General features: G+C 59.2%; 1 protein-coding gene across 17 annotated transcripts in view; it reads right to left on the bottom strand.

Annotated features, from left to right (window-relative positions):
• Window positions 1-23696, bottom strand: part of macf1a (microtubule actin crosslinking factor 1a) — a 137129-nt gene that overhangs the window by 61400 nt on the left and 52033 nt on the right. For all 17 annotated transcript variants that reach the window (XM_088602416.1, XM_088602417.1, XM_088602423.1 and 14 more), the window contains 30 exons: window positions 23501-23613; window positions 23212-23318; window positions 22893-23012; window positions 22705-22800; window positions 22414-22541; window positions 21836-21929; window positions 21570-21724; window positions 20687-20975; window positions 20471-20599; window positions 19959-20036; window positions 19673-19834; window positions 19213-19317; window positions 18732-18827; window positions 17988-18113; window positions 17413-17565; window positions 15847-16001; window positions 15251-15377; window positions 14741-14924; window positions 14472-14644; window positions 14209-14387; window positions 13791-13929; window positions 13294-13487; window positions 12884-13046; window positions 12552-12635; window positions 11897-12004; window positions 11567-11665; window positions 11225-11362; window positions 10839-10930; window positions 10613-10748; window positions 19-7509 (listed from right to left, as the gene is read on the bottom strand). In XM_088602416.1, the coding sequence (XP_088458542.1) occupies window positions 19-7509; window positions 10613-10748; window positions 10839-10930; window positions 11225-11362; window positions 11567-11665; window positions 11897-12004; window positions 12552-12635; window positions 12884-13046; window positions 13294-13487; window positions 13791-13929; window positions 14209-14387; window positions 14472-14644; window positions 14741-14924; window positions 15251-15377; window positions 15847-16001; window positions 17413-17565; window positions 17988-18113; window positions 18732-18827; window positions 19213-19317; window positions 19673-19834; window positions 19959-20036; window positions 20471-20599; window positions 20687-20975; window positions 21570-21724; window positions 21836-21929; window positions 22414-22541; window positions 22705-22800; window positions 22893-23012; window positions 23212-23318; window positions 23501-23613 (11413 nt within the window). The remainder of the gene's footprint in view (window positions 1-18; window positions 7510-10612; window positions 10749-10838; window positions 10931-11224; window positions 11363-11566; window positions 11666-11896; window positions 12005-12551; window positions 12636-12883; window positions 13047-13293; window positions 13488-13790; window positions 13930-14208; window positions 14388-14471; window positions 14645-14740; window positions 14925-15250; window positions 15378-15846; window positions 16002-17412; window positions 17566-17987; window positions 18114-18731; window positions 18828-19212; window positions 19318-19672; window positions 19835-19958; window positions 20037-20470; window positions 20600-20686; window positions 20976-21569; window positions 21725-21835; window positions 21930-22413; window positions 22542-22704; window positions 22801-22892; window positions 23013-23211; window positions 23319-23500; window positions 23614-23696) is intronic.

The raw sequence follows: 23696 nt of genomic DNA, 5'->3' as shown, positions 1-23696 counted from the left end.
TTGAGTAAATCCTTTTACCTTGGCGCCGCGGGCAGTGCTGCTCTCTCCCTCCTCCCTCCACGGCTCCTTCCTTTCTCTCTCCTTTCTTCTCTCTGCAGGCTCAAGCGCGGGCTCCGATTCTGGGGTCCGCTGGGCCAGGGCACCCCCCTCGAGCTCCGCCGGGCTCTGGGCGACGCCAGGAGAGACGGGTTTCCCTGCGTGGCGTTCCTCCAGCCTCAGCTCCTTGATCTTCTCCAGCAGGAGCTCTCTGCTCTGGACGCCGAGCAGGGCGGCAGGACCTGGCACACCTGTCCGAGTGCGGGGGGTGTCCTCCGCTGTCTCCACGCATGAGGCTGGGGACCCCTCAGGATGGGGTTCGGATTTTGAGGTTCCATCCTGGATAGCACCCAGATGGGATCCGATCTCCGGAAGCTCGGAAGCTCCTTGAGCCTCTACGTTAGTGGCTGTCGTAGTTTCTCTTGCGACAACCAGGGTCTCTGGGACATGCTGCTCTCCCCTCTCTTCCAACGCTGCTGCCCTTGCCCCTTTCCAGGGCAGATCCAGGGAACTTAAGCTTATTCCTGGTTTCCCGAGCTGGCTAGCCGGAGAGCCATCCTTGGTTGCCTGATCTCTAAGGTCTCTAACCTCTTCCTCTGCACGTGTAACGTCTTTCTCCCTTGTCCATGACACCCTTAGAACACCTGTATCCGTTTTCCCAACCGCTGGCCCGATTCCTGTCTGTTTCTTCACTGATTCTTCTTCCTCTGGGACTCCGCCCACGGCCTCCTGCCCCAGCTTCCCCTTCTCAACCTGTGGGATTCCCCTGCCCTTGTCTTCCCTCTCTCTCGGCTCTGTCCACAGACGGAAATCCTTATCCAGATGTGGCCCGGCTATGGAAACATCTGTCTCGTCATCTCTCTCTGCATTTCCCGAGTCATTTCCATCCTCTTCCCCTCTGTGCCAAACCCCAGTTTGGTCCTTCAGTGTCTCCCGAGTCTGTCCCAGGGATGCTGTGTGCTGCTCAGAAACAGGAAAAGCCCTCACTCTGGCAGCGGAAGAGGCAACATCAACCTCCTCAGTCTCTATATCGGGTACCCGAAGGACCCCCGTGCCCACTTCCTCCTCGAACCCCCGTTCCCTCACCCCGCCTCGTCCTCTGCGCAGGGCCTCCAGCTCCTGGGCCGCCTGGTGCTCACTCACCCCGCGCTGAAACACTTTCCTCAGGATGCTCTCCTTGGCCTTCAGGAGCAGGGCTTCGCGTGCCGAAGGAGACGGAGACCAGAGAGGACTCGCTCTGGGAGCGGCCTCTGCATCTTTCTTCTCCTCCACCTCTCTTCGAAGAGCGGGTGGGAGAGGAGTCTGCAAGGAGAAATCACCCTTCCTCTTCTGTTCTCCAGGTACAGGAAAAGACACTAAGCTAGGTTTGGGAAGATCCTTGATCACTTCCTCTTCTTCCTTTCCTCCATGAAGGAGCGTCAGGATTTGGGAGGATTCCATCTCCTTCTCTCCTTCCTCTCCTGTTTGAAGGGGCGGCAGGATGAGGGGGGATTCCATCTCCTTCTCCTCCCTTTGTTGCTCCTGCTCCCCCTCTTTCAATGTCGATCGATTCCAGCGGCTGCCTCTTTCGTCCTCCAGTGTCTCACTTTCTGTTGCCTCTGGGTGACTCTCTGAAGGGAAACGGGGCCTCCGCTCTTCTTCACAAGACCCTGGGCTACCCTCTTCCCTCCTCTGGCCCTCCTCCTGGACTTCCACAATCTCATCTGCCACTTCCTCGTCCCGCTGTGCAACTTCTCCGTGTTCCAGGCCCGCCTCTCCTACGACACCCCGACTTGTCACTGGCAACTCTACCCCCACTTCCTCCCTGGTGGCCTTGCATTCCCATGGAAGTGGTGCGTCTCCCACACGTGCTTCCTGGGGTCTATCCTCTGCCCTGGTGTCAAGCACCTCCCACCCAGTGCTCCCTGTCAGCAGCTCACTGCCTGCCTGCGCGCCCCTATCCTTACCCTCGTCTTCAGCTTTACCTTTGACTTCTTTCTGTGCTGCTTCCTTGCTTTCCTGTGCCAGTGGTACATCTTCCAGCTGCTCTGTGGCTATTTCCAAGTGCACTACCTCTGGAATCCCCTGATCTTCGCCCGAGAGGCTGATACCATCCCCGTCTTGGACTAGCTTCACCTGTCTGTCTCCCACCTGTGCTTTTCCCGAGAGCGATGCTGCGTACTTCTGTGCCTCTTCTGCGTTTGCATTGGCTCTGTGCCCCAGCCTCTCACTTGGCGAGCTCCCGGCCCCCTGGCCCTCTGCCTCAGCACCTGTGCTGTCATATTCCAGTACCACCGTGAGCAGGCCGCCGTCAGCTCCAGCGTCTTTGATTGGTTCGTGGCTGTTTAGCTCCTGAGCTCTGCATTCCTCTCTCTCACTCTGCTGCTCTCTACCTACCCTGTAGTGTAGCTGCTCATGGACCTTAGAGTGGCCCAGAGAGCTGGACAGACCAGCTACCACTTTCTGTTTTTCCTCTGAAAGGGGTGTACCTGTGTCTTCCGTGGTGCGACTGTAACCGTGATCCACCAAACCAAATGCAGAATGTGGACGAGCTGCTGATCTGTCTTGAGTTAGGATGCCGTCCTTGCTGTCAACTGCAGCATCCATTGGGATCCGTCCCAGTTGATCAGTTTCTATGGGAACCCCAACCTCCGAATCTGCAAGTCTACCCATCGCAACTCCTGCCTTCTCTTCCCTCCCAGAGTCTTTCCTTTGATCTGCTGATCTCTGCAAGACAGCAGAAATGACCAGCTTGACAGGTCCCCCTTTCATGTCTTGCCCTGGCTCTGCATTGGAACATTCCTGATCTAAAGGAGCAGAGGCACCAGCCTCTCTTTCTTCCTCGCTCAACAACATTCCCTTTGTTTTCCATGTAGGATGGGAGTCAGCCTCAGATTTCTCTGGACGTTCTTGCAATTCTTCCTCTGAGCTCGAGCGCAGGTCTCTGTCTGGGGTGTCCACCTTTGGCTCTGCGACCATCACTACTGGCTCTGCAGTGAGGAGGGCTTCTTCCGTCAGCACTAATCCCAGCTTTTCCTCTCTTTCCAGCTCTTCCACCTGTGCAAGTGCAGATCTGGGCAGAGATGTCTCTTCAGGACTCTTGGCTGCCACCAAGAGGTGTCCTTGGCTTTCGGGTACTTTGCGGGCCAAGGGCTCAGGGATCAGAGCAGAGTCCAGTCCAGGCTCTGCAGGTTCGGCTCTCTTCTCACTTGTGCTGAAATCAGATGCTGCTGAAAACGGGAGAGATGAGGAGATTATCCCATTTGTAGACCCTGCAGGTATGAGCGTCTCTTTATCAGAATCTGCACCAGAGTCCTCATCTTCCTCTTCTTCCAGACTGCCCACTTTGTCCTGAATAACTGCCGCCATTTCTTTTGAGACCAGTCCCCTGTGTTCAGCTGCTGTCAGGCTGAGGACTCTCTCTCCGGTGGCAGGGTCCAGCAGCCCTCCGGCCAGCAGCTGGTTGGTGGCAATGACTTCTGCCACGTCCTCATCCACCAGTCCCTTCCGGACAGCTTCTGCCAGAGAAAGCCTGCCTCCGGTTTCGATGTCAATAATCCCCCCAGAGTCCGCCTGGCTCTGCAGGAGCCTCAGGGCCGGAATGAGGTCAACCTTCCCAGCCTGCAACGCCTGAAGGAGTGTTAGTGTTGCACCCGTGAGCTCATCCTGAAAGCCCCTGAACCGCCGAACTTCCAGAAATCTCTGGCCGGTCTCGATTTCGATCTTACACCTGTTGATGAGCTCCGAATATGGGACAAGTGAGGCAGTCTGGGGATCCAGGACTGAATGCTTTATGGCGGGGTCCAGAAAACCCCGAGAAGCGGCCCCCGTGAGTGTGGGCCCCCTGCCGGAGACAGGGGCGCCTCCCTGGGCTGGGATAGAGTCTCGCCCTGCCCCTTCCCCACATGGCCACAAAGAAAGTCTCTCCACCTCCGCCAGCTCCTGCGCTAAACCTGCATCGATCAGATCGTGCGCCAAAGCATCTGACACCGAGAGCCGCATCCCGGAGCTGTGATGCATGATTCCACCATCCGCCACCTGCTTGGACAGCACCTGTCGGGCTAGTTCCCGGTCCAGAAGCCCTTTCCTCAGGGCCTGGCTGAGGGGCACAGGGCTTTTGGTCTTGGGATCCACAATCCCATCCATCTCCAGCTGCAGGGCTACCTTCCACTTATTTGCTTCTTCATCCAGGCCAGCAGGGGGGGTCTTGCCCTTGCAGGATTTTTCCAGCCTGTTCAGGTCATCCGTTAAGCTGTCGTCGATCAGACCCAGGTTGGCTGCCAGCGTCACGGACACCTTCTTCCCACGGCGAAGGTCCACCACACCCCCCGAGGCCACCTGCGCTTCCAGAAGACACGCGGCCGTTTCCCGGTCCAGCAGCCCAGACTGCGCTGCTTCCTGGACGGAGCACACCTTTCCCTCATCTGCATCCACAACCCCCGAGATCGTCTTCTCAGATTTGAGCACGTTCCACATCAGCTCCTCATCCAGGAGCCCCTCCTGCATGACCTCCGCCACACTCAGCGACTCGCAGGTGCTGGAGTCGAAGAACCCGCCAAAGAGCCCCGCCTTGGCCATCAGCTTGACGGCCGAGTGGCCTGGCAACACGCCAAACGCAAGAGCCTCATCCAGGAGCAGACGCCTCTTCTGGCCCCCTTCCTCCATCACGATCCCTCCCTCGCGGAGCTGATGGGCCAGGGATTCCAGCTTCTCCTCCTCATCAGAAAGCCTCCTGGACTTTCCCAAAGGCACGGAATTCTCCTCCCGCTCCGTGCTCGAGTCCCATAAACGGGGATCTTCTTTGACAGAGACCGTTTCAACGGCAACCTGGCTAGTGTCATCTCCCTGTCCGGTTTCCACCCACCACGCTGCCTCTTCCTTTGTTGCATGCTCTCTCCCCAGCTGGCTGGACTTGTCTCCCCAGCTGGCTGACCTGCTTTCCCCTGTTCTAGTGGTCTCTCCTTCCTGGGCTCCATCTTCCTCTCTCTCTTTTTCCGTGACTGAGCTTTGCCGTTCTGCCTCTGGTTGAGCTTGTGCATGAAGACCTGTGGCCTCTGCAGGTAAGGAGCACTGAGATCCCCCCATTTGCAGAGAGAGGTCTGCTTTTGCGCCACCAGTTCCAATGCTTCCATCAATGTCTCCTTCCTCTTGGATAACCAAGACTGTGCCATCTGCAAACTGCCTGGTCTCTGTTTTCATTCCTGCATCAGCCTGGTCCGGTTGTGAACCATGAGACAGGAGGAATTCCTTGTCTTTGTGACGTGACACGCCTGTGTCCAGTTGCCGTTGTTCGATTACTGCCTGCTTCTCAGACAGAGTGGTGTGGTCTAGCTCTGAGGAGATCTGCTGTGTACCCAACTGGGCCTCACTGAGCCAGATGGATGGCTCTGATTCTGCCCGTCTTTCCTCAGCACCATGGCTGTCCAGCACTGCAGCTGTGTGTCTTTCCTCTACCATTAACATCTGCCTCTCCTCGACCCCGCCTTCTGTGGGCAGGGGAACACTGACCACCTTCCCTGCAGCCAGGTCCGGGTCGAGCGGTACCTCTGATGTCCAGTCCATCACAGAGGGGCCATCCCTAGATTCTGTCTTCCAGGACTCTGTCCCAGCATGAGTTTCAAGATCTGCAATCTTCGGAGTGCCTGTGGGAATGGGACCAAGGATCTCCTCCTCCTTCCATGTCTGTGTTTCCACTCCTGCCAGCCTCCTCCGCTCTCTGGTTTCATTCCTTCTCTCATCTGGCAGCCACACCTCGGGTCTCCCAGCGCCGTGTCCAGGGGCTGCAGACAGAAGCTCGTGCTCAGTCTCTTCTTTAAGCACCTCTACTTTCTGGTCTCTCTCCAGCTCCTTTTCCGGTTTTTCCCTTTTCTTTCTCCCAGGCCTTTGTTCTTCCAGGGAAACAGAGACACCGTCTCCCTCGCTTCCCTCTTCTGCAGCTACAAACCTCTCGAACCCCAGTGTCCCGCGTGCCACATCGTTGCAGCTGGGTCGCGAGGTTGGGCCGCTCTCCGTCTCGGCTTCGGCTGCTTTGAGTTCTGGGCCTCTCCTGATCTGGGCCGCGCTGCTGCTGGCCAGCTGAGCAAGCTCGGGTTCGAGAAGCAGCATCCTCTGCCCATCGCCAGCACCTACATAGCTGTGCGTCATCAGGTGGAACAGCAGCCTCTGCTGGCTCTCCTGCTGAGGGTCTGTGTCCTCCGCTGGGCCGGGGCTGTAGCGCGGCGCGGGAGGGGTCACTGGGGGGGAGCCCCCACTGTCCGGGGAGGGTGGAGGAGAGGAGGAGGCCGAGTCCCAGCTCAGCCGGTTCACCGTCAGTGACCCCGACTGGCTCATACTGGGCAGCACATCTGGGATTGGGGTTCCCCTCAGAACCTCCAGAGCGCTCGAGTCCAGAATCTCCCCGGCCTGATCCAGGGGGACCACGCGACTGGTCTCGGGAAGGTAGAGGGCGCCTATTCTCCGACGCTGGCGCAGGATCTCGCAGGCCAGCTCTGTGGAGATCACCCCCTGCTGGAGGGCCTCAGACAGGGGCAGCACCTCTCCCGACTCCGGCCACAGCACGCCCATGAACGACCACAGGGACTCCAGCACCAGCAGGGCGGCTCTGGGAGCCAGCAGGCCGCGGCGGACGGCCTCGTCCACGCCCAGCCTCTCTCCGGTCGCCGGGTCCACGATCCCCCCGGCCTGCAGCTGGCGCGTCAGCAGGGCGCACGCCATGTCCTGGTCGATCAGCCCGTGCCTCACGGCCTCGTCCGCGGTGAGCCGGTGGCCCGAGCGGGGGTCCGCGATCCCGCCGGCGAACAGCTGCGCCTCCAGAAGCCGCACGGTGACCTGCCGGTCGACGAGCCCCTCCTGCACGGCGCGGAAGATGCCCACCTTCCTGCCGGACTTCATGCAGACCACCCCTCCGGCCTGCTGCCTGACGGGGAGCAGCCGGAGCCCCGTGTCCCCGTGCGGCACGCACCTCTCCCGCAGCTCGCGCAGGCTCAGCTTGTCCGCCGTGTTGGGGTCGATCAGCTCCTTGCGCCGCGCCCGCGCCAGCAGCTCGGAGTGCAGCCGGGGCGTCAGCAGGCCCCGCTCCCAGGCCGCAGCCAGGCTCAGCTGCCCGGCCCGGCCGGGCTCCCTCAGGCCCCCCGTGTTCATCTGCAGCTCCAGGATCCGGAGCCCCGCCGCCTCGCGGATGGCCCCCGACTCCACGGCCGCGGCGACCGGCAGCAGCCGCCCGTGCCCAGCGGGCGACCGGTCCACCGCGCGCAGGGCGGCCTCCAGCTCGCCCAGCGCCCGGGCGGTGCTGCCGTCCACCACGCCCCGCTCCAGGGCCGCCGCCAGCGAGAGGCTCTCGCCGCTGTGCGGAAGGACGAGGCCGCCCAGAGCGAGCTGCGCCTGCAGCAGCGCCCGGCCGGTGTCCTGGTCGACCAGGCCCTTCTGCATGGCCTGGAACACGGGGAAGATCTCCACGGTGCCCAGGTCAATCACGCCTGCGACCGCGCCGTGGCCCTGGAAAGCAGGAGCAGACAAAGAAGCCGAATCAACGGGGCTCCGCTGTGTCTCACATACTGCACGTCCCATCGGCCTGCCATACTGAATGAACTAGGACAGGAAGCCAAGCACAGAAAGGCACACAAGCACGTCGTCTTCTGGTATAGCATGGCCTTGTGTGCATCGCAGGGCCTGATGCAGATGCTCAAGCGTGCACTCACTGCATGGTACGGGAAGTGGTGAATCCCACTGCTAGGGAGTGCTCATTTAAATAGGGCCAGTATGGATCTGCAAGACCTGATTATGAATAGCATGTTCAAGGAACAGACAAGGCTCCAAATGCACAGCAGTCTAATCCACTCCAGTGTTGATACCGCTGCGGAAAAAGCTTCTGGTCCACAGGGCCAGTGTCTCCCTGACTGCTACTTCAGTTTGAGACAAAATCTATATATATAAATATAAATATCTGTGCAATTGCGTCTGTACAGTCTGAGCATGTTCAGTGGAGCCTGATCTGTCTCCCTGTTAAAAAGTTAATAAAAAGTGCGTCTGCACCCCCAAGATCAAGCAGCACCCCAAGGAGCACCCGATCAGAAGTAAACCCAGAAACTCTGAACCCCAGGAAGGGAATCCTCAGCCAGAAGCTCTAAATTAACTCTATTCTGATCCAGGATAGCCACACCCCTCTCTCCAGGGGCGGAAGAGCTAGTGGGTCTAGCTTAAATTCCACTTGACTTAAGTTAATTTAATCAGACATCCACTTAGCTTCCATTACACAAAGGGTTGCTGTGGTATGGAACAGGCTGCAGAGGCTGATTCCCCGGGAGCTGTCAAGAACCATCTGGATAAGACTCTCGGATCAATAAGCTATGAGCAGCCATGGGGGTTAGGTGGTTTGTAACTGTGCCTGCTGTGAGCAGAATTCACTTCCCTCTGAAATCCTGCCAGGAATCAGCAGTGAAACCTGACTTCAGGCTCCACAATAAATCAAGACCAGAGGACACTAGAGGACACAAGAACCTCAGAGCACCTGGGACTGATATCAGGATTCCCAGGTTCCCAACTGGAGAATACTGCCCAACCCTCCTGGCAGAGAGGAGGGTAACGAGGAAGCAACATAGGAAGCCCGTGGGGATTTTAGAAGACCAAATGCTCAAATCCTCAGCTCATCAGACAGCAGAGTTCCCTGCCACCATACTGGAGTCACTGGTTTGGAAATGTCTTGCTCAGAAGAAAGAGTGCCACCTACTGCTCCAGCAACACCATTTACAACAGCAGCCTGGCTCTGAGAGCTGACACGATCAGGCTACAAGGCGGCAACGCTACAGAAACCGACGGGCTGATCGATCACAGGACTGCCCCCCCTGCGATCGTGATCGGCCTGGATGAGAGACCAGTGCTGCGGACCTTGGAGATGCAGACGGAGAGGCTGTGATCGGAATACGAATGGGCTCGTGTCCTGGAGGAAGTCTGGAAAGCGCTGAGCATGCAGCCCTAGCAGTCAGGTATAGAAGCTGTGACGAGAGGGGTTCAGGGAGAGGAGGTGGCGGGAGATGGAGAGAGAGCAGTACTTACCGCTGCAGGCTGTCCTGAGACGCGCACACACTGACAGGCCACAGGCACCGCGGACAGCGGCGCCAGAGCGTGAGAAGCTTGGGGTTAGCATCCAGCATGCCACACAGACTGACTGACTGACGCCCTGACTGACTGACACTCAGACTGGCACCCTGACAGACCTACTGACCCACAGACCCCCTGACTGATATAATTACTGACTGACCCCCTGACACCCTGACTGATATAATTACTGACTGACCCCCTGACACCCTGACTGACACACAGACCCCCTGACTGATATAATTACTGACTGACCCCCTGACTGACCCACCGACCCCCTGACTGATATAATTACTGACTGACCCACCGACCCCCTGACTGACCCACCGACCCCCTGACTGATATAATCAATGACTGACCCCCTGACACCCTGACTGACCCCCTGACACCCTGACTGATATAATTACTGACTGACCCCCTGACACCCTGACTGATATAATGACACCCTGTCTCGCTGACACCCTGAGTCTGACAGACTAGCGGCACTAATAAACACAGCGACTCTTATACTGAGCTTCTGCTGCATCCATCTGTCTGTCTCTACTCCTGTGTCTGACTCTGGGACCCAGGCTCCGAGACCAGTGCCTGCGCTCCTCGGCCGGCTGCTGTTAGTGGTTTTGAAGCAAAGTGCTGGTTAATAAACACACATTGTCATTACGATTATTAACACTGAACACGTCACTGACTCTCGTCCACAGGAAGTGAACCGGGACACGTCATGCTCACAGCAAGTCAGGTGAGTGTGGACAGGCTGAGGGTTGGTTCCTGACAGTGTGACACAGCAGCCTGTTTCTTTCTCCTGCTCATCCACCGTGACCAGACGCCCTGACACACACTCGTGCAGTCCTGGTACAACATGCCGACCACAGGCTCTCCACCTCTGCACTCGGAGACTAGCCACACCACAGACGTGCCACTGAGCACCGGGGGACCCAGGCGCCCTCCACAGACATGCACCCCGACTTCAGGGTGAGGGTGTGACTGACTGATGCACACTGAGTGAATGGCACACTGATGGACCTGTGTGTGTGTAATGTCTGCTTGATAAAATGGATAGTTCTGCCAGTGTATTTCTGTTACTGGGCCCAGATTCTGGGAGTTGCAGCAGCAGTAGTAACTGGAAAGATCACAACAGCTACTTCTCCGTGACCCAGACAGTGCTGCAGTACCACACCGAGCCACAGAGGGGCGCCAACCCCCTGCAAGAGTGTTAAACTGATGACGATGAGGATGATGACAACGATGACACAGACTCTCCTCGTTTGCGGTGAGTAGGACGGCACTCCATGCCATAAACAAAACACGGTGAGCTCTGGAGATGGACTGGAGAACACGTGACACATGATGGAAAACACGCAACATGCGACAAAACACGTGACCGCCCGCGCACTCCTCTTTCACACGCGCACACACAAGCCCCAGGCTGACACACGGGATCAGTGAACGAATCGCAGAAGCCAGGACGCCAGCGCGCGCCGCACCCCCGGCCCCCCGGACCCCCTACCTGGCGCTCCTGCTCGCGGGCCAGGTGCTCCTCCAGCTGCCGCCGCCGCCGGCCCGACCGCTCGCACAGCTGGCTGTAGGCGTCGCGGAGGTCGTCCAGCTGCGCCGTGACCCGCGCCCGCTCCTCCGCCGAGAGCCTGCGGCACAAGCAGAGCGGAGGTCAGCCGGCCGCCGGGGACCGTGGGGCGCGGGGGTCAGTGACGAGCCAATCGCCGCGGTCCACTCACCTGCTGGCCTGTTTGGAGAGGAGGAAGACCTCGGTGCTCCTCACGGCCTCCGACACCTCCTCCTTCTTGGCGGCCAGCTGCTCGGAGATCGCCTGAGACGAGAGACGTGCGGTCACGCGGGGACGCGGGGACGGGGGGACGGGGGGACAGGCGGGGGTTCTGACTCAGCAGGAACCAGGGCTGCAGCACAACCCAACCCATTCAAGCCCACTCCACTCCATCAGAGCCTCACCCAGGCTGCGCAGGCCACCCCAGTCCATTAACAACCAGTCCACCCCAGGCCAGTATAGTCCAGTCCAGTCCACCCCCCAGGCCAGTTCAGTCATGTCCAGTCCACCCCCCAGGCCAGTTCAGTCACGTCCATTCCACCCCCCAGGCCAGCCTACCTGCTGCTTGGCGAGGGAACTCTCCAGGTTCTGGGGGTCACCCTCCCTCACAGTGACTCTGTCTGCGAGCCCCCTGACCCAGCCCAGCAGATCTGACACCTGTCCCACCCGAGCCTGTCTCTCCTCCTCCACTTCCTTCTGCAGGGACACGGAGACAGGGAGAGGGGTTAGAGACCCACAGGGAGAGGGGTTAGAGACCCAGGGGGAGAGGGGTTAGAGACAAAGTGTGAGATGGAAAATGGAGAGAGAGAAGAAAGAGACACTGATTTACAACAGAAAACAGAAAAGTGTGAGACAGTAAGCTGAGAGAGAAACTGCAGAAGGCGGGTGATATCAGCACACCTCTTCCTCCTCCAGTCTGCGCAGGGCGTCACTGATGTACTTCACGTGCTGCGTCGTCAGGGTCACCAGAGCCGTGTAGCGTGTCCGCAGGTCCATGAACTGAAAAGACACGCTCATATCCCTCAGCACCTGTGCTCTTTCCTTCTCCCCCCGTGCTCAGGGCTGTGAACAGGAAGGCTGTTGCTGCACTCTGCCTGCTCTCAATCATCGTTCCAATCAGAGGGGTCTGAGTGGGCAGGACTTTACCACCACTGCCCTCAGCGTCTGTACATTTCCCCTCCCTCCTGCGCCTCCTGCGCTCAGCTCCTCCCTGCCCAGCTCGACCATTACCTCCTGCGTGATGGTGTCTGATGAAGAGTGCATCCGCCTCCTCTTGACCGGCGATTTCTGTGTTGACTCCACGAACGCCCTGTATGTCATCAGCTGGAGCTCGTAGTCCTGAGAGAGAGGGAGGAGAGGCCAGTGGTCAGCGAGACAACTGGAACCGGGACAGAACCGGAGAGACACAGATCCCGAGAGAGAGATGGAATGTGAGAAAGTGAAATGGAACAAAGGAAGGCGGACAGAAACGGAAAGAACACGCGGAGTGAGAACAGGGCACTCAGTATGGCCGAGAGACCCCCACAGACGAACACACTCAGTATGACCGAGAGACCCCCGCAGAAGAACACACTCAGTATGACCGAGAGACCCCCGCAGACGAACACACTCAGTATGACCGAGAGACCCCCACAGACGAACACACTCAGTATGACCGAGAGAGACCCCCGCAGACGAACACACTCAGTATGACCGAGAGACCCCCGCAGACGAACACACTCAGTATGACCGAGAGACCCCCGCAGACGAACACACTCAGTATGACCGAGAGACCCCCGCAGACGAACACACTCAGTATGACTGAGAGACCCCCGCAGAAGAACACACTCAGTATGACCGAGAGACCCCCGCAAACGAACACACTCAGGGCCAGGCAGTACTGTACCTTGACGGCAGCGCAGTACTGTTTGGACTGGGTCTGGCACTGGTCCAGTTTGGTCTGGTTCAGCTCTATCTCTGCAACCAGGGCCTAAATAACAGAGGACAATTACACACTGTAACCTGGCACGATTACCCCTTTCTGTCACATCTCCCCCTGTCCCTCTCTCCCTCCATCTCCTTCTCCCTCTCCCTCCCCCTCTTGCTCCCTCTCTCCCGCCTTCTCTATCTCCTTCTCCCTCTCTCCCCCTCTTCATCCCTCCTTCTCTCCACATCCTCTATCTCCTTCTCCCCCCTCTCTCTCTCTTTCCCTCCCTCCCCCTCTCTCTTGCTCCGTACCGTCTGCTGGCTCAGTTGCTCTGCCAGTGCACGGCTGTCCTCCCTCTGTCCAGGCTGCGTCCTCTCCTGTCTCTCCGTCATCTCCTCGATCCAGTGGATCAGCGCCGAGTGCCCGTCCCGGTACTGCTGCAGCACAGAGCCGATCGCCTCCAGGTCCAGTTGTCTGGAACCGAGCCATGAGCACACACACACACACTCTCTCAGAGCAGGCGCGGACAAGCACACACACTTAAACCTGCACTAATCACTTCGAAGCATTTACTGCCCAGAAACGCCAGGCCTGTCTCCTCCCCTCCTGCACCTCTCTCGAGTATCCGGTGTGCTCCCGGTCTCTCCTGTCAAGGCTCAAGAGATCCAGCTTCTTTAGGCTGTGAGGTTTCATGGGAGTTCCAAGGTTGCACTCGACTCACCTGGTCTCGATCTGTCTCTGGACTCCCACCCAGCGCTCGGCGAGCTGGGCCGCCCTCTCCTGGTACCGGTCCACATCGGGGCTGCGCTCCTGGTTCAGCCGGGCCAGCTGGTCCCCTGCTTCCCGGGCTCTCCGGACTTCCTCCTCCAGAGACTGGAACACCGGCTGCTGCTGCCGGGCCTCGCACGTCCATCGCTGTAGGGAGAGGGGTGTCCCTCAGTAACGAGCCTGCCTCTCAGTGATGGTCTATGTGTGGTATATCGTATGTAAAGGTCCTGTGATCTATCTGTATTGTGAACGTATGTAGACGTTGTTTTGAATATATATGCTTTGGCAACGCAGTGAATCAACAGGCATGCCAATAAAGCTGTTTGAATTTGAGTGTGTGAGGGGTCAGAAAGAGAGTGGAAGGAGCAGGAGAGATAGTGGAAGGGGCATAAGAGAGAGAGTGGGGGGGGGGAGGGGCAGAAGAGTCATACTTTTACATCAGTAACTGACCTGCAGCTGCTCTCTCAGGGCCTGTATGGCCGTGGGGTCAGCCGGGACGATGTCCTCCTCACTCAGCCTGCTCTCATACTTTTTCACCAGGCTCTCTGCGGCCTGCGCACTGCGCAACAGCACATCCACGGTCTTCAGCCTGCAGCCGAGGAAAAGCACACTGAACACCAGGCCACATACACAGGCCGCACCTGAAGCCCACGGACTCTGCACGCAGACTCGACGCGCCAGGCTGTTCCTCTACACCTGCTCAGGTGTGCTTCTGCTCTTACCAGTGCAGAGCGACAGCAGGGACAGGAGGTGAGCAGGAGAGAAGCTGGATGGGCTGGAGGGGCACCCCCCTCACCCCCCTGCCCACACAGGTCCGTTACCCCAGCCCCAGCCCTCTCTACCTGTCCAGCTGAGCTGCGGGTCTTACTTGTGCAGGTAGACAGAGGACAGGGACTGCACGCGCTCCATGCGCTCCACAGTCAGGTTCAGCTCCGAGCGGAGGGCGGGGACGCTGGCGGAGGTAGGAGACTCGTCGAAGAAGCTGACGCACTTCCTGGACACCTGGCCCAGGTCCGACTGCAGCCCAACCAGCTCCTGCTGCAGCCGCTAAGAGCCGGAGAGAAAGAGGGTGTGAAGGAGGGGCGGGGGGAGGGAGGAGGAAGGTGGCAGAGCGAGCGAGAGAGGCCTGACCTCCTGCTCAGCGATGCGCACCACACTCTCCTGGCCGGCCTCGGGCTCCGCGGCAACGCCGGGGGGCGGGGCCTGTATCCGGCGGGTCAGTCTCTGCTCCGCCTCCTCCAGGTGCAGCTTGATGTTCTGCAGCTCCGACAGGTAGGAGCGGGAGAGCAGCTCGTCCTTCTCCACTGCGGAGAGACCGGGAGAGGGAGACAGCCGCCTGTCAGGCACCGCTGCACAGAGGAAGGCAGAGCACCGTGGTCCCGCCGGGCCCGGTGGGTCACCTGTCTCCATGGAGACGAGCAGGGACTGGCAGTGGGCGCGGCTCGACTCCACCTCCTCCTCCAGCTGGCGGCGCTCGGCGGCGGTGAACAGCGTGCTCTCCCGGCTGTCCTGGAGGAAGTCGGCCAGGTGAGTGGTCAGGTGATCCAGAGCCTGCTGCCGCTCCGCTGGGGACTGGGAGCGCACCTGGAGAACACGGGACAGGACAGGTCAGACCGGACGACGCACCAGCAGGCTCCGACAGGTTATCCGACTTCAGGAAACACACCTGAGAATGACTAGACCTCAGACAGGACCTGACCAAACCTGCAGAAGGCACTTCTACCTCAAAAGAGGAGAGCCTTACACCTCCAGCAGGACCTCCCACTGCTGACAGCAGGGAGCTGCTCCAGGAGGAGACCAGCACCCACACCTGACGCAGGTAATGATCAGACCTGACGAAGGCCCGTACACCTAAGACAGTGAAAGAACTTTCAGCTAAGCCCAGGAGCTGCAGGGCAGGGAGCGCTGACCATGTCCAGGGTCCAGGAGGACACTGTCCTGATGTCCTTCAGCAGGTAGTTCCAGGACACAACGGTCTTCATGTTGACATGCAGCTGGTGCCACAGGGACATGACGTTCTGGTAGAGCTGCTCGATCCTGGACAACACACAGACATCAGAGCCCACATGAGGACAGGGTGCACCTCTTATTGGGGCAGTCAGTGTCGGGGTGTGTCTTAGTGTCCCCATCTGCCTCAGTCACAGCTCAGTGAGTCAGTATTTCAGTATGTTTGGTGACCTCAGGGGGGCGTGCCCGAGCCGTGACCTCGGGGAGGGGGGCGTGCCCGAGCCGTGACCTCGGGGAGGGGGGCGTGCCCGAGCCGTGACCTCGGGGAGGGGGGCGTGCCCGAGCCGTGACCTCGGGGAGGGGGGCGTGCCCGAGCCGTGACCTCGGGGAGGGGGGCGTGTCCGAGCCGTGACCTCGGGGAGGGGGGCGTGTCCGAGCCGTGAGCTCAGAGAGGGGGGCGTGTCCGAGCCGTGACCTCGGGGGAAGGTGGGGGGGCGTGTCCGAGCCGTGACCTCGGGGAGGGGGGCGTGTCCGAGCCGTGACCTCGGGGCATGGCTACCTGCTGGCGGTGTCGAGGGCCTCAGGGTTGGGCGGAGGCACAGTGAAGCAGACAGAGGGCACCATGGCCTCGTTCCCAGAGGGGCTGATCACCTTCCACTTGGTGCGCTGGGAGTTGTCCTGCAGCACACACTCCTCATTCTTGCCGATAGTGATCTGAGAGAGGGAGGGAGAGGAGTGGGACAGGGGCGGGCGAGAGACATGGAAAAAGAGAAGAAGGCATGAAGTGATAGCGAATGTTGGAAAAGGGTGAGAGAGAGGGAGTGAGAACAAGAGAAAGATGGAAAGAGATTTATGCATTTGGCTTCTTTGCAACAGCTCAGTTCAGCTGACAGTCCACAGGCTGCACCGCTGCTGTGACTTTCACAGGGGGACTCACAGCTGCAGTTTTCTCCTGCACTGTCTCAAGTGCAGACAACACGGGGCTGGAAAACGACACAAAATGGTTTAAACAGAGACCTTCATGTCCTTGTGGCAGGGAAATGTTTCAGCGTCACTCGTGACTCTGATTCTACCACCCCTTCCTCCTCGCTGCTGCCCCAGCCAACAGGCAGAGGATAAACACGACAAGCAGCACACCCCAAACCACAGGGGCCGGACAGGGGGTGACGCAGAGTAACCTGCAAAACACTGGACTCGGGGGTCCCCATCTCAGCCTGTCCTGTAGGGCCACAGTCTAGGCTCGAGGTGGCGAACAGGACAGCCACAGCTCCTCCATCCTTCACAAATGACAGTTTATAGAGGCCGAGAACACCTGCTGGACTGGGCCTCTTTCATTCGAGTGTGGAAAGTAAGTTGTGGGCTAGTGCAGCCAGCAGTCTGGGCCTGCGCTCTGCCTGCGCCCCTCCAGCCCTGGGTACGATGGGCTAGTGCAGCCAGCAGTCTGGGCCTGTGCTCTGCCTGTGCCCCCCCCAGCCCTGGGTACGATGGGCTAGTGCAGCCAGCAGTCTGGGCCTGCGCTCTGCCTGTGCCCCCCCAGCCCTGGGTACAAAGCAAAAGAGTTCCAGAAATACCTGAGCAGAGGCCTTGCCAGCCCAGCGGATCAGAGAGAGAGGGGGGGAGAGAGGGGGAGAGAGGACAGGGAGCAGGTGGAAGAGAAGAAAGGAGGGAGAGGAAGAGAGAGATTATTTCTCGTAAAAATGTGGCAGTGAGGAGCGGCTCAACAAGGTCAGTTTGCTTGGCTTAGATCGGAGCAGATGTGAGTCACACAGGCCAGTCCCGGACCGGGTCGAGGATGGCGCTGATGCGAGACACACGGGCCAGTCCCGGACCGGGTCGAGGATGGCGCTGATGTGAGACTCACGGGCCAGTCCCGGACTGGTAGAATGAAAGTGTGTTGGAGGAGGAGATGTGAGCTACAGGTCAGTACAGGCCTGGTGTCCCAGTATCAGACTATATGATATCATTGTACTACACAGTGTGATCCTGTACTGTATTATGATACTGTACTGTGCTACAGTGTGCTGTATTATTCGACACTGTGCTGTCCTGTGCTGTATTATGTTACTGTCCTGTGCTGTACTGTATTATGATACTGTACTGTTCTATAAGGTATTCTGTAGAGTACCTCTATTTGGCGGTAGTCACAGATGGCCCGGATGGGGGTGGTGGTCTCCACAGTGTTGTCTGCGTTTCGGGGTCTCAGCTGCACAATGGACTTGGCGCGCCCCACCAGGCTGGCCACAGAGCTGCGGTACTGAATCAGCTGCTCCTTCTCCTCCTGCCAGGGCGAGAGAGACGTCGTTGCACTGCGATTGCTCTGTACCGTGCCACCTTCAAAAGCAGCCTGGCTTTGCCGAGTCAATCCATCGTTTTACTTTGCACAGCAACGTCAGAGCCATCTGCTGCCGTCTGTCTGAACCCCCCCCGCCGGGAGAGACGCGGTGTGCGCCAATGGAAAGGTAATAACAGACTCAGCACTTCTCACGCCTCCGCTCTCACACGCTGCCCTGCAGTCTGCCTCCACACCAGCAGGGGGCATCGCACTGCGGCAGCTGGAGCCCCGAGAGCAACGCTGGAATGTGCAACAGGAGATGACATCCCCGACTCTCTCAGGGCACATCTCTCACGGCACACCGCCCAGCCCGCGAGGCGGGGAGCAGGAGGGGGGTGAGATCGCAGCGGACAGACGGGGGGAGGTACCATGGAGTCCTGCAGCAGGTCCTCCAGCTTGGCCAGGCGGCTGCTCCTGTCAGAGGTGTACTGGCGCTTTATAGTGTCCTGCAGCCCGCGCAGGTACGACTCGCAGTCCCGCGCATCGCTGAAGAACTGAGATAGAGAGAGAGGAGAGGGCTATGTGTCAGGTGGCAGCGCCCCACAGTACCGGCCCACAGACCCTCATATGCCCTACCCAGTGCCCCACGGTACCGGCCCACAGACCCTCATATGCCCTACCCAGTGCCCCACGGTACCGGCCCACAGACCCTCATATGCCCTACCCAGTGCCCCACGGTACCGGCCCACAGACCCTCATATGCCCTACCCAGTGCCCCACGGTACCAGCCCACAGACCCTCATATGCCCTACCCAGTGCCCCACCCAGTGCCCCACGGTACCAGCCCACAGACCCTCATATGCCCTTCCCAGTGCCCCACCCAGTGCCCCACGGTACCAGCCCACAGACCCTCATATGCCCTACCCAGTGCCCCACCCGGCGTCCCACGGTACCGGCCCACAGACCCTCATATGCCCTACCCAGTGCCCCACGGTACCGGCCCACAGACCCTCATATGCCCTACCCAGTGCCCCACCCGGCGCCCCACGGTACCGGCCCACAGACCCTCATATGCCCTACCCAGTGCCCCACGGTACCAGCCCACAGACCCTCATATGCCCTACCCAGTGCCCCACGGTACCGGCCCACAGACCCTCGTGCCCCGCCCATACCTGGAAGTAGGCGGTGTTGTCCCGGAGGTGCTGCTCCACACACAGGCACAGCTGCCTCAGCCACTGCCACTGGGTCTGCAGCGCGGCGCTGTACGCCTGGGGGGCAGAGGAGCGGTCAGACACAGCGAGAGGAGGCGTCCGCCTGTTCGGCCCACACCGCCTCCCCGCTAGGCTGTACTCAACTGACCCGGGGGTCTCGTGCAGAGAAACCCCCCTGAAAGAAACCAGGGTTTCGGCTCCAAAAACAAGGCTGGCTGGTCCAGACTCAACCCAGGGAGACGGACCTGCCTCCCGAAGCTCAGCTGACTGGGGTGTGCAGTCTCTAGGCTAGCCTCTGTGGCACTGCTCCAGTCTCCAGAGCGTGCTCAGATGTGCTCTGAGTAAGTAGTGCTCCAGAGCACACTGGTCCTTATGTCCTGCCGTCTCTTCCAGGGTGTTCTACAGCGTTCTGGGTGCGTTCTGTGGCGCCCCCGCCCCTCACCTCCACTGTCTGTTTGGCTGGATGGTTCTCCTGACACAGACTGTCCGCAGTTTCTTGCAGAGAATGCATCACTTCCTGTTTCTCTTCCAGCTCCGCGTTCATCTCCTGGAGAGGGGACAAACCAAGCAAGCCAATTAGAAACATCAAAAATAACATTTCAGCTGGGTTTGTAATGGTTTCACTATAGCAGAGACCTGCGAGTATCTGTGACTCAGTACGTCCTCACTTTGTCTGAGTGTCCCAGGGTCTCTCAGTGTCTCAGAGTGTCCCAGTGTCCTTCGGTCTGTCCCACTGTCTTTCAGTGTCTCTCAATGTGTCCTAGTGTGTCCCAGTGTCTTTCAGTCTGTCTCAGTGTCTCTCGATGTGTCCTAGTGTGTCCCAGTGTCTTTCAGTCTGTCTCTGTCTCTCGATGTGTCTTTCAAGTCTCTGCGTGTCGTCCAATGTTCCAGTGAAGACTCACGGAATAGAGCTGCCTCTTGGCGCCAACGTTGGCGTTGGCTTCGCTCCAGTCGAAGGCGAGCTCCTCCTCCTCTCTCTCATTGAGCCAGATCAGCTCCATAGTGGCGTGAGACACAAAGCCATGCAGGCTGTCCAGGCTCCGCAATCGCCATGATGATGTCTCCTACACACCACAGCACAGGGTCTCAACACTGCAGTGTACTGAACCCTGCTGGCACAGCCAGACAGCAGCTCTGACACACATACAGGCAGGCAGGCAGACAGAGGCTGTGTGAAAGTGAACTCACCAGCAGTTTGCAGTACTGATGCTCCAGTTTGGCCAGGGTCTCTGTGTAACTGCTCCGGAAGTTCGGAGAGATCTTTGACTGCGGGAGACAGAAGAAACAGATTTGTCCGATAACAATATCTGACAATATTTCCTACCAGCAGTATTCAAGCAGTGAGCACAGCCCAGGGGCCAGCGAGTGTATATGAAAGCAGGACATTGCAATGGTCAATGTGTATACGGTATATAGACAGCACTGAGGGTAAAGGCAGGACAGTGCAGTGGTCAGTACATGTACATTATTTACAGGTAGACAGAGCAGCGGTCAGTGTGTGTACAGTATATACAGGCTGGACAACACAGTGGTCAGTGTGGTTAATAAAGGCAGGACATTAAAACGGTCAGAGTGTGCACAGTATATACAGGCTGGACAGCACAGTGGTCAGTGTGTGTACAGTATATACAGGCTGGACAACACAGTGGCCAATGTGGTCAATAAAGACAGGACAGCGCAGAGCTCCTGGTCACTCTCACCTCGTACAGCCTGGCCTCTCTCAGGCTTTGCTGGAGCTCCTCTACAATGCTGTGGACAGATCGGTGAGACTCCAGCTGCTGCTCCACCCCGGGCAGGTCCGCACCCCACTCTGCCCGCTCGAGAGACACCTGCGGTCCACAGACGGACAGATCAACCCACGGGGCAGGTCACAGGTCAGTGTCCCTCTTTCCCACCACCCCCTTCTGTCCACATACCTGCATTTCCTCCACCCAGCCCAGCAGCTCGTAGATGAACCTCAGGCTCCCCTCGTCCTCGGAGGACGACAGCGACACCAGCTCTGCGCGGGACAGAGGCCGCCTGAGTCGAGCTACCGCCGCGCCGCCAGCTGCCAGCAGGGTCTGGGCTCCTAAGGGCAGAGAGAGCCCCGCCCTGCTCAGCCCCCCCTGATCTCCAGACAGCCCCCCGGGGGCAAAGTGGCCCTTCCTGTAGACGCTGGAACACTGTAGCCGCACTGCGACCAGCTCCTCCTGGAGACAGGCCACCCTGCACAAGAACACAACCGTGAACGAAGTGTGCAACACACCACACTGCTGGAGCCAGGCCACCCCGCACGAGAACCACAACACACAACACCGCTGGAGCCAGGCCACCCCGCACGAGAACCACAACACACAACACCGCTGGAGCCAGGCCACCCCGCACGAGAACCACAACACACAACACCGCTGGAGCCAGGCCACCCTGCACGAGAACCACAACACACAACACCGCTGGAGCCAGGCCACCCTGCACGAGAACCACAACACACAACACCGCTGGAGCCAGGCCACCCCGCACGAGAACCACAACACACAACACCGCTGGAGCCAGGCCACCCCGCACGAGAACCACAACACACAACACCGCTGGAGCCAGGCCACCCCGCACGAGAACCACAACACACCACACTGCTGGAGCCAGGCCACCCCGCACGAGAACCACAACACACCACACCGCTGGAGATCGATGGAAAGATCTTGTCCATGTCAGCAGTGTGCATGAGCAGGAATGACACGTCTGATCGTCAATCATCTTTCTGTCCTCCTCTCTCTGTCCCTCTCCCACTCCCCCCTCCCCTCCTCGCCCCATGGCTCTCACCTGAAGGCCAGCTGCTCCACCTGGTAGTACTTCTCGTCCCGCAGTAGCTGGGTGTCCAGCTGCAGCTGCCGGACCAGCCCCTCGCAGTCCTGCAGGTAGGAGCCCACCTCCCTCTCGCAGCAGACTGCCTGGCCCTGCTCCAGCTGGGCCATGTCCTGACGGGGGGAGGGGGAGAGGTGAGCGCACTCGCAGACCACACGGACCGGGAGAAAGACAGGAGTGAATACAGCACCAGGGTCAGACGGACAGAAGGCAGCTGGACTCACGGCCTGCAGGGTGTTCTTGGCCAGGGTGAGCTTCTCCTCGCAGTCCAGCGCTGTGTTCTGGACCCTGTTGGCCACGTGCAGCAGGCGCTCCAGCCTGAGAGAAAAGACAGCTCACTGCACACACGCCCCAGGAACGCGCCCCGGCTCACTGCAGCTTCCCCACAACAACCCCCGCTTTCGACTGCCGTTACCCTCCACCGAGATCCCTGCCCCTGTCAGCGGCCACCATGCAAACTGCCCCTGCAACCTTCCCACCATGCAAACTGCCCCTGCAACCTTCCCACCATGCTAACTGCCCCTGCAACCTTCCCACCATGCTAACTGCCCCTGCAACCTTCCCACCATGCTAACTGCCCCTCCAACCTTCCCACCATGCAAACTGCCCCTGCAACCTTCCCACCATGCAAACTGCCCCTGCAACCTTCCCACCATGCTAACTGCCCCTGCAACCTTCCCACCATGCAAACTGCCCCTGCAACCTTCCCACCATGCAAACTGCCCCTGCAACCTTCCCACCATGCTAACTGCCCCTGCAAATCCCCCCCTCCCCATTACTTGCCCCACACAGTCTGCCCCACCTCTCCACTGCTGGCCTCAGTGCTTTCTCCCTCTCCAGCATCTCCAGGATCAGTTTGCCCCACTGCTCCTCCAGCTCGTTGGGGTGCAGCCCCTGGGGCAGCTTTATCCGCCCAAACTCCATCCATACCTGGGGCAACAACACAGACAGGGGGTGTGACTCCCAGGGCAGAGGGGTGAGCCACAGCTCCGAGCGGCCCGGAGGACAGGCCGGCCCAGGCACGCGTACCAGTGAGGCCTCTTCACTGCACCAGGCTCTGAGCACGAGCAGGTCACCGACACGCGGCTCTCACCTCCAGCATCTTGTATAAGTGCTCTACTTTGCCCTTTTCAATCTCTCTCACTGGGATCTCCGTCTCTTTGAAGTGAACGTACTCGTTGTACAGTGCCTGGGGGCGAGAGAGAGACGGTAACAGAGCGGCGCACGCAATCGCACACGCAGCTCTGCCTCCTTCCTCCTCCCCACGCCTCCCTCTCTCACCTTGAGCTCCACAGGGTTCTGCGGGAAGCTCTTGTCGGCCATGCGGGCCGTGTGCTGCCGGGCCCACTGCAGCAGGCCGGAGAATCGGGTCTGGTACTCCGACCAGCGCTGGTCCACCTCCTGCAGACGCAGAGGGAGAACAGAACCCTTTTAGCAGTCTGTGTAACACTGCCAGCTTCGGCTCTACTAACACAGGGAGGCAGCAGGGGAGAAACTTACTGACACAAACAAGACATCCTAGGACTTAAAGCTCAATGAACCAATTTTCCAGCGCGCCAGTTAATTGGTTAATGAGGTTCCCGGCGGCGTATGGACTCACATGTGCGCCAATGCCCTCTCCACTCTCGGGAACCTTCGGGAAGGCATCGTAGATAGAGGACACGTAGGTGATGACGGACTTCTCATCAGGAGAAGGAACATCCACGTCTGGAGCAGAAAGGGAGGGGGGTTACCGCAGGCTGGAACTGCCCCGCGGGGTAGACCGAGATCAAGAGAGGGGGAGAGACGGGAGGGGAGGAAAGGAGAGGTGGAGCTTGGGAAGAGTGAGAGAGTAAGAGAAAGAGCGATGGCAGAGAGAGACGACAGAGGCAGACAGAAGCCATCCTCACCTTCGGAGTCCAGGAGGCGCGTGACGCCCAGCGACTCGGCGATCTCGAAGGCCTGCTCCAGGTTCTCTCGGTTACTCTGCCTTGCCACCGCATCCATGTCGATCAGATCTGGCCTGGAACCCAGAGGACACACAGTGTTAGGGTTCAGGGGTCTGGGGGGTCAGAAGTGAGCTGGAGAGTCATAGCGCATGAGGTC

This window comes from Lepisosteus platostomus, chromosome 13 (assembly GCF_059453375.1).
Source record: "Lepisosteus platostomus isolate fLepPlt1 chromosome 13, fLepPlt1.hap1, whole genome shotgun sequence".
Taxonomy (NCBI): Eukaryota; Metazoa; Chordata; class Actinopteri; order Semionotiformes; family Lepisosteidae; genus Lepisosteus; species Lepisosteus platostomus.
Note: the sequence above shows the minus strand (reverse complement) of the source record. Positions and strands in the feature narration are given on the sequence as shown.